The sequence below is a fragment of the Ictalurus furcatus genome, chromosome 3, assembly GCF_023375685.1.
Source record: "Ictalurus furcatus strain D&B chromosome 3, Billie_1.0, whole genome shotgun sequence".
Classification (NCBI taxonomy): domain Eukaryota; kingdom Metazoa; phylum Chordata; class Actinopteri; order Siluriformes; family Ictaluridae; genus Ictalurus; species Ictalurus furcatus.
Genome location: NC_071257.1, coordinates 16866706 through 16880138, shown reverse-complemented (window position 1 = coordinate 16880138; position 13433 = coordinate 16866706). Strand labels below are relative to the sequence as shown.

Here is a 13433-nt window from a genome sequence, read left to right as displayed (position 1 = left end):
ATTGCTAGATCTGCCCCAGTCAACTGTAAGTGCTGTTATGGGGAAATGGAAGCATTTAGGAGCAACAACAGCTCAGCCACAAAGTGGTAGCAAATATAAACTCTGAGAGTGCTGCTGCCAGGTGCTGAAGTGCGTACAAATCGCATATCCTCTGTTGCATCACTTGCTACAGAGATCTAAACTGCCTCTAGAAGAAACATCAGCACAAAAACTGTTTGTCAGGACCTTCATGAACTAGGTTTCCACACATGCAGCTGCACATAAGCTTAAGAGTTACATTTACATTTATAAACATATCAATAAATTCATCCTCATACTAGTTCACTAAGAGTACCTGTTGCAATGACAAGTGACTCTGGAGCAGTGGAAACGTATTTTCTACATGGATGAATCATGCTTCACTATCTATCAAAAAATCCAGTATCTCAAAATGTTACAATAAAGAATTTATAATGCAGAAATGTTGACCTGAGAAGAACTCTAATCAGCTACTCACCTTTAATCTCTGTCTGGTTCAGTACACAATCAGTTTTCAGATCAGATGAAAGCAAATTTTGCATTTAATTTGGGAATCAAGGTCCCAGAGTCTGGTGGAAGAGTGGAGAGGCACAGAATCCAAGCTGCTTTAAGTCCAGTGTGAAGTTTCCACAGTCAGTGATGATTTGGGGTGTCATGTCATCTGCTGGTGTTGATCCACTGTGTTTTCTCAAGTCGAGAGTCGATGCAGCGTCTAACAGGAGTTTTTAGAGCACTTCATGCTTCCATCTGCTGACGAGCTTTATGGAGATGCTGATTTCCTTTTCCAGCAGGACTCGGCACCTGCCCACAGTGCCAAAACTACTAGTAACTGGTTTGCTGACCGTGGTATTACAGTGCTTGATTGACCAGCCAACTCGCCTGACCTGAACCCCATAGAGAATCTGTGAGAGACACAGACCCAACAATACAGACAAGCTGAAGGTCACTATCAAAGCAACCTGGGCTTCCAGAACACCTCAGCAGTGCCACAGGCTGATCGCCTCCATGCCACGCCGCATTGATGCAGTAATTCGTGCAAAAGGATTAAAGCCCCGGCTAAGTATTGAGTGCATAAATTAACATACTTTTCAGAAGGTGGACAATTCTGTATTATAGATTCTTTACTGTAATATTTTGAGATACTGGATTTTTGATTTCCATGAGCTGTAAGCCATAATCATCAAGATTAAAACATAAAGGCGTGAAATATTTCACTTTCTGTAATGAATCTAGAATATATGAAAGTTCCACTTTTTAAATTAAATTATGGAAAACTTTTTTACTTTTCCATGATATTCCCATTTTTTGAGCTGCATCTGTATGGTGAGCCCATGGCAACAATCACAACCATGGCAGAAAGTTTTGAAGAAAAACACAGCTCGTCTCTCTTTAATCACTGTGCGTGAAAATGCTAAACATTACAGTTCAACTTGGAAACCAGATGGACAGAGATATTTCGGCTCTGACATACCATCCAGTGGACACGCTTTTAATCCTCCAGATGTACATAAGGTACGCAAGCGAGTATGCCAGCGATGCTGCTCATGTTGCAGCTGTGTGAGCGTGTACATACCCACGCCTGGTATAAGTGAAGCATGTTTGCAACTTAATAGAGGTCCGTGCTTGCTCTATGAATGTTTGCAGTGGAGTAAAGGACCAGACAGTTAATGACATGGTTGTCAAATTTACTACAAATTGGGCTAATTTAAGAATACTCTGATTGGCAATATTTTGCAAATAATTCCACAAAGTACAAAACCATTCATTCATTTAACTCTGTGGGTTTAGTTCTGTGGGTCAGGTAGTCGGGTCAACGTGACTGAAATCAGGCTGATAACGAGAAACAGCTGGGGATGCGGACCTGAAAGGGAACAGGCACGGTGCGTCAACATCCACCTTCTAGAATTTTCCACTTCGTCTGAGGAGACACAGCACAACCCGAACATTTCTGAAGCCAAAGAAATCAACTGAAACTGCATTCAATGTACGGTTTTGTCCATATTTAACATCATTTATAATTTAATTGAACCTTTGAAACAATATTTTTTAGCCTGGCTTGATAGCCAATGTTAGCCTTCTGTTAAAAGTATGCTAACTAACGTTATTTGAGGGGAAATACGGCTGACCTTAGCTTCTTGTAATAAAAAACACACACACACTATTGTTTGTAAGACTTTTATCATTCTTAAAGATTAGGTTCAAGTCTTACATAATTATATTTACAGCTAACACCGAGGTAGCTCATTTGAGGTTGCTACATAACTGTTAACGGTAAATTACCCCGCGTCCCAGAACCCCCCCCAACATCGGCTCGAGTCTAAAGTCCAGTACTGTGGTCATTTTAACACACACACGTTTCTGGTTTTAAAAGAAAAAACTCAATCCTGCAGGGTGGTCAACATCCTAACCCAATCTCTGAGTTTCCAGATTACTTTCAGGACAAAGCGAGACACCTTCAGCAATTTAACCTTGCATTTCTTTCGTCTACCACCAGGAGGCGAAATAACCAGAGCCTCTCATCTGTGGTCCAGCAGTTCATCTGCCCTCTAGATGAATAGGAGGTTAATAAAACCTCTGAAATAAGATCTGCGGTCTGGTTTCGCCAGAGGTTAGGTTGGTCTGTGGTTTGCTTTAGAGCTTTAAGACCAAATTTATTATTATTATTATTATTATTATTATTATATAGACTGTACAGCCCTAGGCTATAGTACAGTTCTGGTCAGGTTTAACCATAGTATGACCTCGGCATGTGCTATTATATTTCACTACCATAAAAACGACCGAAATCTAATCACAATTTATATTGTACTGCCCAAAACTACTAGGCTATATCACTATAATTAACACGCACATGCGTGAACATATGGTCGTGGACAAAGCCTGTTGTAGAGGTTAGTGATTTAGTCTGTCCTACTGCAGATTATCAGTATAAACACTTGACATTGTTTTTATTTCAAAGTGGTGGTCTGTCTAATGATTAACTCCTCAAAATCCATCCTCAAAAATATTGTTTGAGGTTATTTTGCTTTAAGCAACATAATATCTTCCAGAAAGTAGGTGGAAACCATAACGCCAGTAAAAACTAGTAAACTAAGCTAGAATTGTACTTAACGGCTCGGAGGCCTCACACGGGGTAATCCTCCGTTTATTTACTAATAATGACGAAGCATTTTATCAGTCAAAATACGTTTTGGTTGGTAGGTAAATATTACATATCCCAAAACGATCATGACAACCTGTATGAAGCTGTATATTCGCGTTAAAGGCTCGGGGAAGCGGACATGTTGTTATAGAGTACAGAATCTTCTGTATCTCAGTCCAATAGATTTATAATGACTGCTGTTTTTGAGCAGATCGTGACGCTGAAATACCCCCTCACCGCCAGGATGAGACAGCACCCGGTCTGTCTGGTACACCTTGTTGTCAGAGACGAGCTTTCTTACTCGCATTTTGGGCGAAGGAGCAAGCTTTCGTCATGAACACGAATTTGTATTGAAACGACTTGTGCGTCATGTCGCCTGTATGCACTGCAGAAATGATTCAGCCAGAACACAGCCTACCCGCCTAACTGTTCTTAACCACCATGACCATCTTTAATACTGTGCTTTGGCTCCGCCTTCTTACCTGTAAATCTGCCTAGCAGTGCGCGCGCGCGCTCGCTTGTGTGTGTGCGTGCTTGCGAGCGTGTGTATGTGTGTGCCTGTGTGTGCGCGCGCGCTCTCTCTCAGTGAGGGAAGCGGAGCAGGTGACAGGGACAGCACCGTGCGTTCACCCCGTCAGCAGCTCCGACTGAGCGCAGAACATTGAATAGTAATAACGCTGTTTCTTATTCGAGTCGCAAAACATCTAACATGTGAAGAATTTGAAACCCTTTGTTGTTGTTGTTTTTGGCGGACATTCATTATTAAGTTTTGACGTCTCTGAGAGAAATATCGGTTTGTCGCCGCTGTCCCTGGATGGAGGACCTTGATCTTGGTGTCGCTCGAGCTGATGGAAGAGCTCCGTTTATTCTGCTCTTATAAAGAAAGCTTCAGTTCTGGGAAAGTCAGCAAAACAACCGAGATAAAATGCCGTTCATTTCAAATATTTTGTGAAAAGCGCAGTGAAAAGTCGTTAATGTGGATTTAAATGCGTCGCACAGAAGGACGCCGACCTCCTGTTTCTCTGATTCTGATCTCACGTGAAGCGACGTTTTGGGTTAAAAATCATCGTTCATACCGAGGAGAAATTGTGGGCTAGAGAACGCCACTGTTGCGCAGAGAGGGCTTTTTGAAGCAATATGGCTGATGGCTGGGGCTGGGGGCGCTGGCAGGAGCTCTCCAAAGCTACCCGATGCTAGCTGTGGCAGATCGCAACCTTTCCCGCGGCGGCGACGGCAGCTCTAGAATGACCAATAATATCAACTACAATAAAAACTCGGACTCTTCTGTCTCTATATCCAGGATGGATGTGATCATCCCCTTCTCCCCAGACGTGCCGTGCGATAACAATGGCCAGCGCATGTGGTGGGCTTTCCTCGCCTCGTCCATGGTGACGTTCTTCGGGGGTCTCTTTATCATCCTCCTGTGGAGGACCCTCAAGTACCTGTGGACTGTCTGCTGCCATTGTAGCATCAAAACCAAGGTAACCCCGACTGTCCTGCTCACCCTGCTTTCCGTTTACACGCAGAAAATGTAGAGCACACACGATGTAATCGGAAGCAGTGCTTAATAGCATACATGGGGCATATTCAGAGTTGCCATATTGGGAGAGGGAAGATGACAGGGCTTTGCAAACACATTTGTAAATGCTGGACGTTTTCAGCACTAGAGCCACTGCTGATTAGGCCTGGTCTTTAATTTCACTGCGAAGGATCTAGAAATGTCACGGATTTCATTTCATCAGTGTATCAAATGCTCTTTTCTGTGTACGAGTTTAAAAATAGATGTACACACAGCATGTCATAAACGTTGCTTGTTTGCACATCTTATCTTTTGCTTATGTAATTATCTTCCAGCACATTTGCATGTTTTTCACAAGACCTTTGGCTTACAATGGTAAACATGCTTTATACAGAGATATGGTGTAATGAACAACAGCCTGGGGATATTTTTAATAAATAATATGTAAGTTGTTGTTATATTCAGCCATATATCAGTAGAATACCCGGTGAAAGGAGAAACCAGTCTCTTTGGCATAGTATGCTCTTCAAACATCAGAAAAATAACTAATGATGTGAGCCTCCAATCAGTCATGTTGCTGTCCAATTGAGGAAATTTAGGCATTCTCATCTAGGGCGTTACTCCACCAAATGGTGCCCTAAACACTGTGGATCTCCTTTTGGCAACATTGGCATTTGTGTGAGTCATTGAAGGCTCAGTCGGTAGTGTGAATGCCAACATTTGGTACTCTCCTCCAGACTTTCACATACTCACATTTTACCTGTTGTTGTTTTAAGCATGAAGCCATTCAGCAATACCAACAGAGATTCACCATCTTGCATTGCCACTGCTTACTCAACTGTCTGTGTGGTTGTGTTTACATTAGCCAAGTTTCCATCCACTTTTTGCACGTTTCTGTTATCGACAAAGTCAAAGTGCTTAAAAAAAAGTTTGCGATATTTGCTGTCTCCTGCCTGTTTCCATCCAATTAGCCTTTTAGTGATAAAATTGTGTGCGTGATGATGCCATCCTTTAAAAAAAAAAAAAATTGCCACATATATTATTTTGGTGTATCGCAAAAGAAATCTTCCCTTGAGCCCTTTAGATAATTTCCCTTGAGATAATTTTGTGTATATCGCAAATTGTGTACCTTTTAATAATATGTTACATTATTGTGTGACTAAAGTAATGAATTACAATACATTTGTATTACTTAGGCATTAAAAAGTGCTGTTTTCTCACGCCACTTGGTTCAGCACACATGCTCGCTCTCTCTCTCTCACACTTACAGACACACACATACACGTGCGCGTACTCGCGTCGTTACCATGGGGATATAAACAAACTGTCGTCACGTCGTGGCGCGAGGTAGCTGAAAAGTGTATTTCTTACTGAAATACTTCATATTTGTTTAAAGGCAAAAGATTTTTCACAATGTTATAGTTGGACTTTTTGTAGCAGAAAATAATACTCAGTATGTCATATTATCTATCTTCATATATTTGTTGAAACATGTCAGTAATAAATATAACTAGATAATAAGAACTGAACTTTCACCTTCAAACTTCCTCCACCATGAAAAAAATGGGCTGGTCTTGGGCATTAAACTCCCGATCTGAAATGGGGTCCCACTCCAACCCTGCCCATGGTGGAGGTAGTGTTGGAGAGCTTTCTGACCAGAAAGCTGATCGCTCTCGCCCTGTTCAAGTTGTCAGTCTGTGCCAAGTAAAGTGTAGTGGGGGAAACTTTCAGGGTTAGTAAAACGACTGTCCATCGACGTGTATATGCTGTATGCATAACTATTAAAGAAAAGGCTGCTGAATGAAGCGGAGGCCAATGAAACTGCATATCGTAATTCCTTGCTGCATCTTGTCACAGGTTTGCAGTGCACTGCATGGCACACACATCCCTGTTCTTCCCCCGACTGATGGATAAATTCTGTCATGTGACACTTTTTTTGCGTGAATGCCATCTTTTTGCCATTGGAAACTGTTTCCAAACAATTTTTTCACACCATTTAAAGTATCAACATAGAGTTTATCCGCTAAAGTTAAATGAAAAAAGATGATGTTGACACTTGTGAAATGTTATCGATAATTTGCATTTCCATCAGCTGTATTGGTAAACATTTCAATGCACTAAACCTTTTATCGCAAAAAAACCCTTGGATGGAAACGTGGCTAATGACCATGAAACATTTTCTGTTTTGGTGATGAGGCTGACAAAATTTATTTGGTCATATTTTTCATTTAGAGCCATTTTGTTGGTTTCACTAAAAGATAAAATGCTCAACACTTAAATGATCACACTAAAACATATGAATAACCATGGCACAATCGATACATGAAATCAGCTAATCGAATGTATAAAGTTTAATAAGTCATTTTATTACGTTTATATTATTAATGCAATCCACTGGTCTTTAAGTTTATTTTAATATCTTTTTAACCACTGTGGGTTTTAAAGTGCTTTCAGCAGCCTCATCGCTGTGTGTAATTGGTCCTTGCTAATAACTGCCAGGATTTTGATTTCGAGACCACTGTTCAGTCCATGTCAGTATGGGTTTCATGACTGGGCAGTTAAGGGCACATAGAGGGTGCTCATGAGCACTCTTTTTGACCCATGTGTAAATGTGTAATGTTAAAGGGAGGTTCTTTATTTTTTATATCCAAAATCATTGAAGTTCTGCCTTCTCTCAGTATCATTAGGTAAGATGTGTTAATAAAATTCCTTTATAGCTGAAGTGGTTTCAGTAAAATGCTATTTGGTAAAGTCATGTGGTGCGAGTCAGCAGTGGGGAAAGCCATGTTTGGCTGTACGTATTGGTGCTTCTCTCACGTGGCCAGTGATCCTGTCTAATGGCGTACACTCTCTGCAGCTGGTGGCTCTAAACAGGCACACCATAAAGTAACCTACAGACTCACAGGGATTTACACAGCTGTTCATTTCATCAGGTCTGTAAGTGGTTCGCCATGTAAAAATGGTCCTAGATGCATTGCACAGTGACTAGTCCTCATAAAAAATGTGGCATAAAATGTTTTTAGTTTTTTTATTTGCTTTATTCATTTATTTTGGTTATGTGCAAAGATTCACATGTTCTCGCCATTGTGGGCTTTCTCAGATTTCTCTGGTTTCCTTCCTCTTCTCAAAAATATTTCAGTAGGTGTATTTGCCCTAGGTGTGAATGAGTGTGCAAGCGCGTGTGTGACACCCTGCTATGGACTGGCATCTTATTCAGGGTGTAGTCCCACTTTGCACCTAGTGTTCCCAGGATAGATTCTGGATTCACTGTGAGCCTGACCAATATAAAGCAGAGGAATGACTGATGAATGAGATGAAATTGTAAGTTATTTTACAATATCATAGATGCTTAAAATGAACCGTAACCATGTACACATGGAAACAATGTTTTTTTTTGTTTCTCTAGTAGCTGGATTATAGAAGATTTGAATATATTTTTGCCAGTAAGGTGGTATCTAATCATTTGACAATATGATACAGATATTGACATTTTTACATGCAGTTTATTTGTTTTAAACCGTCTGTCATCGTTTACATGGACAGCAGTAATCTAATTATTAACCTTATTCTGAATAAGACATTATTGTGATTAAGGTGTTTTCATAAGTTGCTTTTAGAATACTCCTTTCATGTTCCTGTTTTACATGTTATAGAACATAGATCGATTAACATCACACGTCGTTACGTCACCGTGCCACGCCGTCCGACGTTCCCTCCAGAATTTCACGTATCAGCATACATTTGGTCTTCGTTATGGTATCATATACAGTTTTGGGTGTATCTATTTTTAATTTTATGAAAGCTTCAAGTGCAGTTATTATTTGTCATGCTGTACATGCAAATAGACGACTGCTTGAAGCTGTGTGCTGCGTTCCAAACCGCGTACTTACCTACTATATAGTACATGTATTTCACCTACTATATAGTAGGTAAGCCGTGCTCTCTTGTTTGTTGTCAAACGGTTGAGCTCTGCCGTGTGTGTACGTGTCCTGTCACAAAATGCGGTGAAAACTCCAACACGACGTTAATGGTGTGATTTAGGTGTGTACATGTCTATAATGCACTTTGATAATGCGACTAAAACAGGAATACTTCACATGTCTTAATTCGATTTGTGTTTACTTCGAATAGGACTGTAGTCGGATTAAGGTCATCAAAAATAGCTTTTTACCTGAGTTTCTTAATCAGAGTATTGTCTTAATTGGGTTAATATCAGATTATTGTTGTCCATGTAAACCTACTGAATGTTTGTGAGTTTAATAAGTTCTTGTTAACAGTTTGTGAAAGGTGTGATGATGTCATGGAGTTACATTTCATTTATTTGAATCATTCTCTCAGTAAGAGTGTGCCAGGCTTGTTATTTATTTAAATGAAAAGGGTTAATGACGTCTGTGAAGTCTCCAGTCTTCATTACCTTTTAATTACCTACATGAACAAGCGTTCCGACAGAGCAAGCAGCCTATTCGACACTGACACGGTGCCTCTGCCTCTTCAGAGGGAAGTTGTTGAAACACAGTCAGGCCTGTGTCTGGATCTTTAGCAACTGGGAGCACTGGAATTAAAACTCTTCACTTCATTCGGCCAGACTCCTTGAGAGCCATGTTACAAACAACGACAACACCTGCCATTCACTTTGTAAATTAGGTGTGCTAATGATTGGTAAATGTGTATCCGATGGTAATTCATGACTGTGCTATTGAGATTCTCTTACAGTATTTGGTTTCCTTTCAGATATGAGAACGGTGCTGAGGAGGATAATCACAGATGGTGGCGTGCTGGTGATTCTGGCAGGGAGACTTTTGGGTCTAGGCTTTTACACCCAGTACTTATTAGGAGCATTAAGAGGCTGAATGTGGAGACTAGTCTGGTCTCTTGGTATGGTGCTAGTAACAGGAGGCAGGGTGCAACATGAGAAGTGAGACAGATTCTGTTGCATGTCATAACTTTGCAGTGTTTGTCATATAGCACAAACTGTGTTGGATCAAATATTCATGTAGTGTGTAGCATTTATGACCTAGTAATGGTGTAAACAGCTTTGAAGTTATTAGAGATAGGTCCTGTTAAAAGCACTTGCCAAGTTAGAGACAATGAGCAGCACTTACAGGGGCTTGTCTAGCTGGTGTTTACATGCTGGTTAGCCTTGTTATGAAACATAGGGGACACATCAGTTTACAGTTAACACCGCTTTGGTTTAGGCCATTTGCTTTTCCCTCAGCAAGAATGTGTGTAAAACAGAGCACCTTCACTTTATCACTGGAGTAGAGAAAACTGTCAAAATCTGTGCAGAAACCTCATATTTTCCAGATGACCATTTGTAAGCAAGTTTCAAGAATTGTAATTGAAAATGACAGCTTATTCTGCCAGCAGTCATTGTTTATAGGTAGTTAAAAAGGGAAATCCCACTGGAATTACACTGATTTTTCCCCCAAAGTTAATTCTACCTTGTTACGCTTAGGTGGTTTCCACAATTTTTGTTTAAAAGAAACAGCACAGTTTGAAAGAAATATTATCTAATGTTTCAAATCCCCTCATAGCTGATACAACCAAATGCTTTTTTCCTACAGCATCTATAATAAGCACAGAGAGATGTTTCTGTGTCCGTGGGATGATGTTTGTTTTCCTTTAATGCAGACAGGATGGCAGATATGTGTTCGGAGGGTCTTGTGTATATGTTTGTACCCTCTCATGCTTGGCAACGCAACGGCTGCCGTTGAGCCGACAGGCGAACAGCACACCCCCAAAGATCAGCTGTCCCTCTTTAACACCTCCTCAGTGTGTCCTGCACAGAGCCCATGGGGTCTGATTGCTTATGACATGGTTTCTCAACTCTTGTCCTGGAAACCCACTGCCTGGCACAGTTTCAAGTTCCTCTAGCTCCCAGCACACCTGACCCAACTCCTGGAGGGCTTAATATGTAGCTGACATGTTGGGTCAGGTGTATTCAGAAACATGTAAGCAGCTAGGAAACATAAAAAACCTGCAGGACAGAGGGTTGGACTTGGTTTTATAGTGTGCTCTTAGTGCAGCTCTTTGCACTGTAACTTTTAAAATCTTCTTCTCCTTCTTTCGTCTGCTTAGGGGACGCCACAGCAGATCATCTGTTTCCATTATGGAAATCTGGCTTATTATCCACATATTTGATTGGGTACAGGTTTTACAGTACGCCGGATAGCCTTCCTGACACAACCCTCACATTTTATCTGGGCTTGGGATCGGCACTGAGTGCCCTAACTTACGCAACTCGGTGACAAACTGTGGCTGGGTTTGGTGCCCAGAGTGGGGCTCAAACCCACGATCCTGAGTTTAAGAATATCATGATCCACTGACTGATTTTTTTTTTTTAATCATAAATGTGCTAGACAACTGGCCAGCTAAAAGCTCCAGTGTGCTTTCTCACTCCCATGGTTTGGTTTCTTGGAAGCATAACTAACTAGGCTAACACAAAACATATGATCTTCCCCAAACAGAGAAAACATACAATCAGTTTGAAGACCCTATATCTTCAGGCACTTTGAGATAATAACCGAAGATGTTCCCTGAATCTTATGTACTTAGACCTCTACTTAAACATATACAAGGAACTAGAGGGCTCCTATATTTAGTGCTTGGACCCCTAATGAGCGAACATAGTATCACTAAAGTGCTCCTGCATGTGTGGGGCTTAACACCATACTTAAAAAAACAAAACAAAAACACTACAAGGACCCTTGACAAACAGTCAGCAGGTCAAGATCAAGCAGGTCAAGGTTTCATCTACAAGAATTGGTGTTCTGCTCTCACCTAAAAGTTGTTTAACCATGAAGTGACTGTGTGTAGGAGAGTTATATGACTGCTTTGATTGAACTTTTTTTCCTCAGTTTCGTCAGAGTTCCCACATACCTGTGTGTTCCTGATTCAGAAGAGATGGTTTGGCATCCATGCAGGCAAAGTAGTGCACCTAGTGAAAACAGACAGCCAAATCATGCCTCAGCCAGTATGCGTAGTGCAGAAGGCGGTTGTATTCGCAGCAGTTACAATTACAGCATCGAAGTCCGTCACATCACCATGAAGCGCAATATTTTTAAACATACCAAATCAAAACTTGTATTTTGTAGTAATTAAGGGGTAGGGTTTTATTGCTTTTTCTCCATGGTGATCCAACTTGTCCCCCAGGCAACTACAAATTATGAACTAATAGCTCGGACATGAAATCTGCCAGTTCTGCGTGCCCAGACTATTGATTTGCTTAACTTTATTTATACAATTGATACTTCACTATAGGTGCAGTTGTGTGGTTTATACTGCATCATTTCATGCATGTTTGTATATCAGACTGCTTTATGTAATAAACTTGTTGAGGTCGGCTACACTCCCATGGAACTGTGATAGTGCATGGGCATGCTTATTCTGTAGCCCTTGTGTAGATGCATGTCTAGGTGTTTAGTTAAGTGTAGTCTACACTGAACAGGATGGAGCAGTAATGGGTGGCTGTGTTATAGTGCAGTGGCCAGAGCTCATTTGGTGGTGACATTTGTGTAAGAAGCCCGTGGGTTGTCTGTGGGTTGCTCTGCCAGCAGCTAAGCTCTTGCATTTCAGTCATGCATTGTTGCCTGGTATGAACATGCACTGAACGCAGGGCAAAGCTTGACCAGTTTCCACTGCTGATTTCTGGCATTGAAGCCAGTGACTGGGTTGTACACTCTGGATTCATTAGTGTATAATATAAGATACACTAAAAGGAAACCTCCCATTTTAAATCTTGTTCATCTTGGCCAGGATTCAAACTACAACCATTTTCTTTTTTTTTTCAGCTGGGGACCAAATGTAATTTTAACGAAGTCACACATCAAAGCAAGCATATTTCAAACCTGACACGGAAATAAAAGCTCAACCAACAGTAAAAGAAAAAAGCTCTCCTGTCATGCTGTTGCATCTTTCATTTGTCATGATGCTACTAATAGGACCATAGAACCCCATAACATATTGAGTGGTGAGATTTTAAAAGGAAGGTGTGGGTGAGACTGAGAAAGCACTCAAGGGAGGTATTTCTCTCAGCAGGGAAGCCTTCCTGAGCTAAGCCCCCTGATCCAGTAGCACGCTCACTGGCAGGGGAAAACAATTAGCATCTCTCATTTTCGGGCTGAGAGAGTTGAACTAGAACTGCACTGAGCCATAAAGCTCTGCAAGGTCCATCTTTTAGCCCGGAGCATGGAGCCTGGAGAGGCAGCTGCTTCAGTTGCCATGGTGTTTGGTGCATTTTGTAAGAACTAGCCACTGTCACTAGTGTCTCATCTGACCCCTGGCTAATATTAACCATAGCTCATGTTTCATGGAATATCAGTTGTCTTTTGAAAATGTCCAATTAACCCCCGTTGCATGGTTGCTCTTAAGGAAGATAGGTTTGGGGTGCTCCTCCAGTGTGTAGCTGACTTGATCAATTATTTAGTAGTTGACTCCGTGATCTTTTTAAAAATGAGACCTAAATACAGCGGCACACGTGTTTAGTCTTTTGTGTTTTCCCTTCTCTTTAATATTTATGATCCTTTCAGCTCACCTCTTTTTTTGTTATATGCAATAAATAATGCAATAATAAATGGGGAAACGATGTTACTTCTTTACTTAATTGTGTTAATTCTGTTTTTTATTTTGTTTAAGTTTAATTTAGTGTGCCTTCTCTCTCGTAACTGAGTGTAGAAAAATAGGAGCTCGCACCTTGAGTGCTCATCTACCAAAACGTCTAATATTTCACTGTTTGGGAGTTGACTCTCCAACTGG

The 13433-nt window shown here is 40.9% G+C and overlaps 1 protein-coding gene across 7 annotated transcripts in view; it reads left to right on the top strand.

Moving 5' to 3' along the window:
• Positions 1-3752: 3752 nt before the first annotated feature.
• Positions 3753-13433, top strand: part of kcnma1a (potassium large conductance calcium-activated channel, subfamily M, alpha member 1a) — a 159262-nt gene continuing 149581 nt past the window's right edge. For all 7 annotated transcript variants that reach the window (XM_053621098.1, XM_053621102.1, XM_053621103.1 and 4 more), the window contains exon 1: positions 3753-4641. In XM_053621098.1, coding sequence (XP_053477073.1) covers positions 4351-4641 — 291 coding nt within the window. In that variant the 5' untranslated portion in view covers positions 3753-4350. The remainder of the gene's footprint in view (positions 4642-13433) is intronic.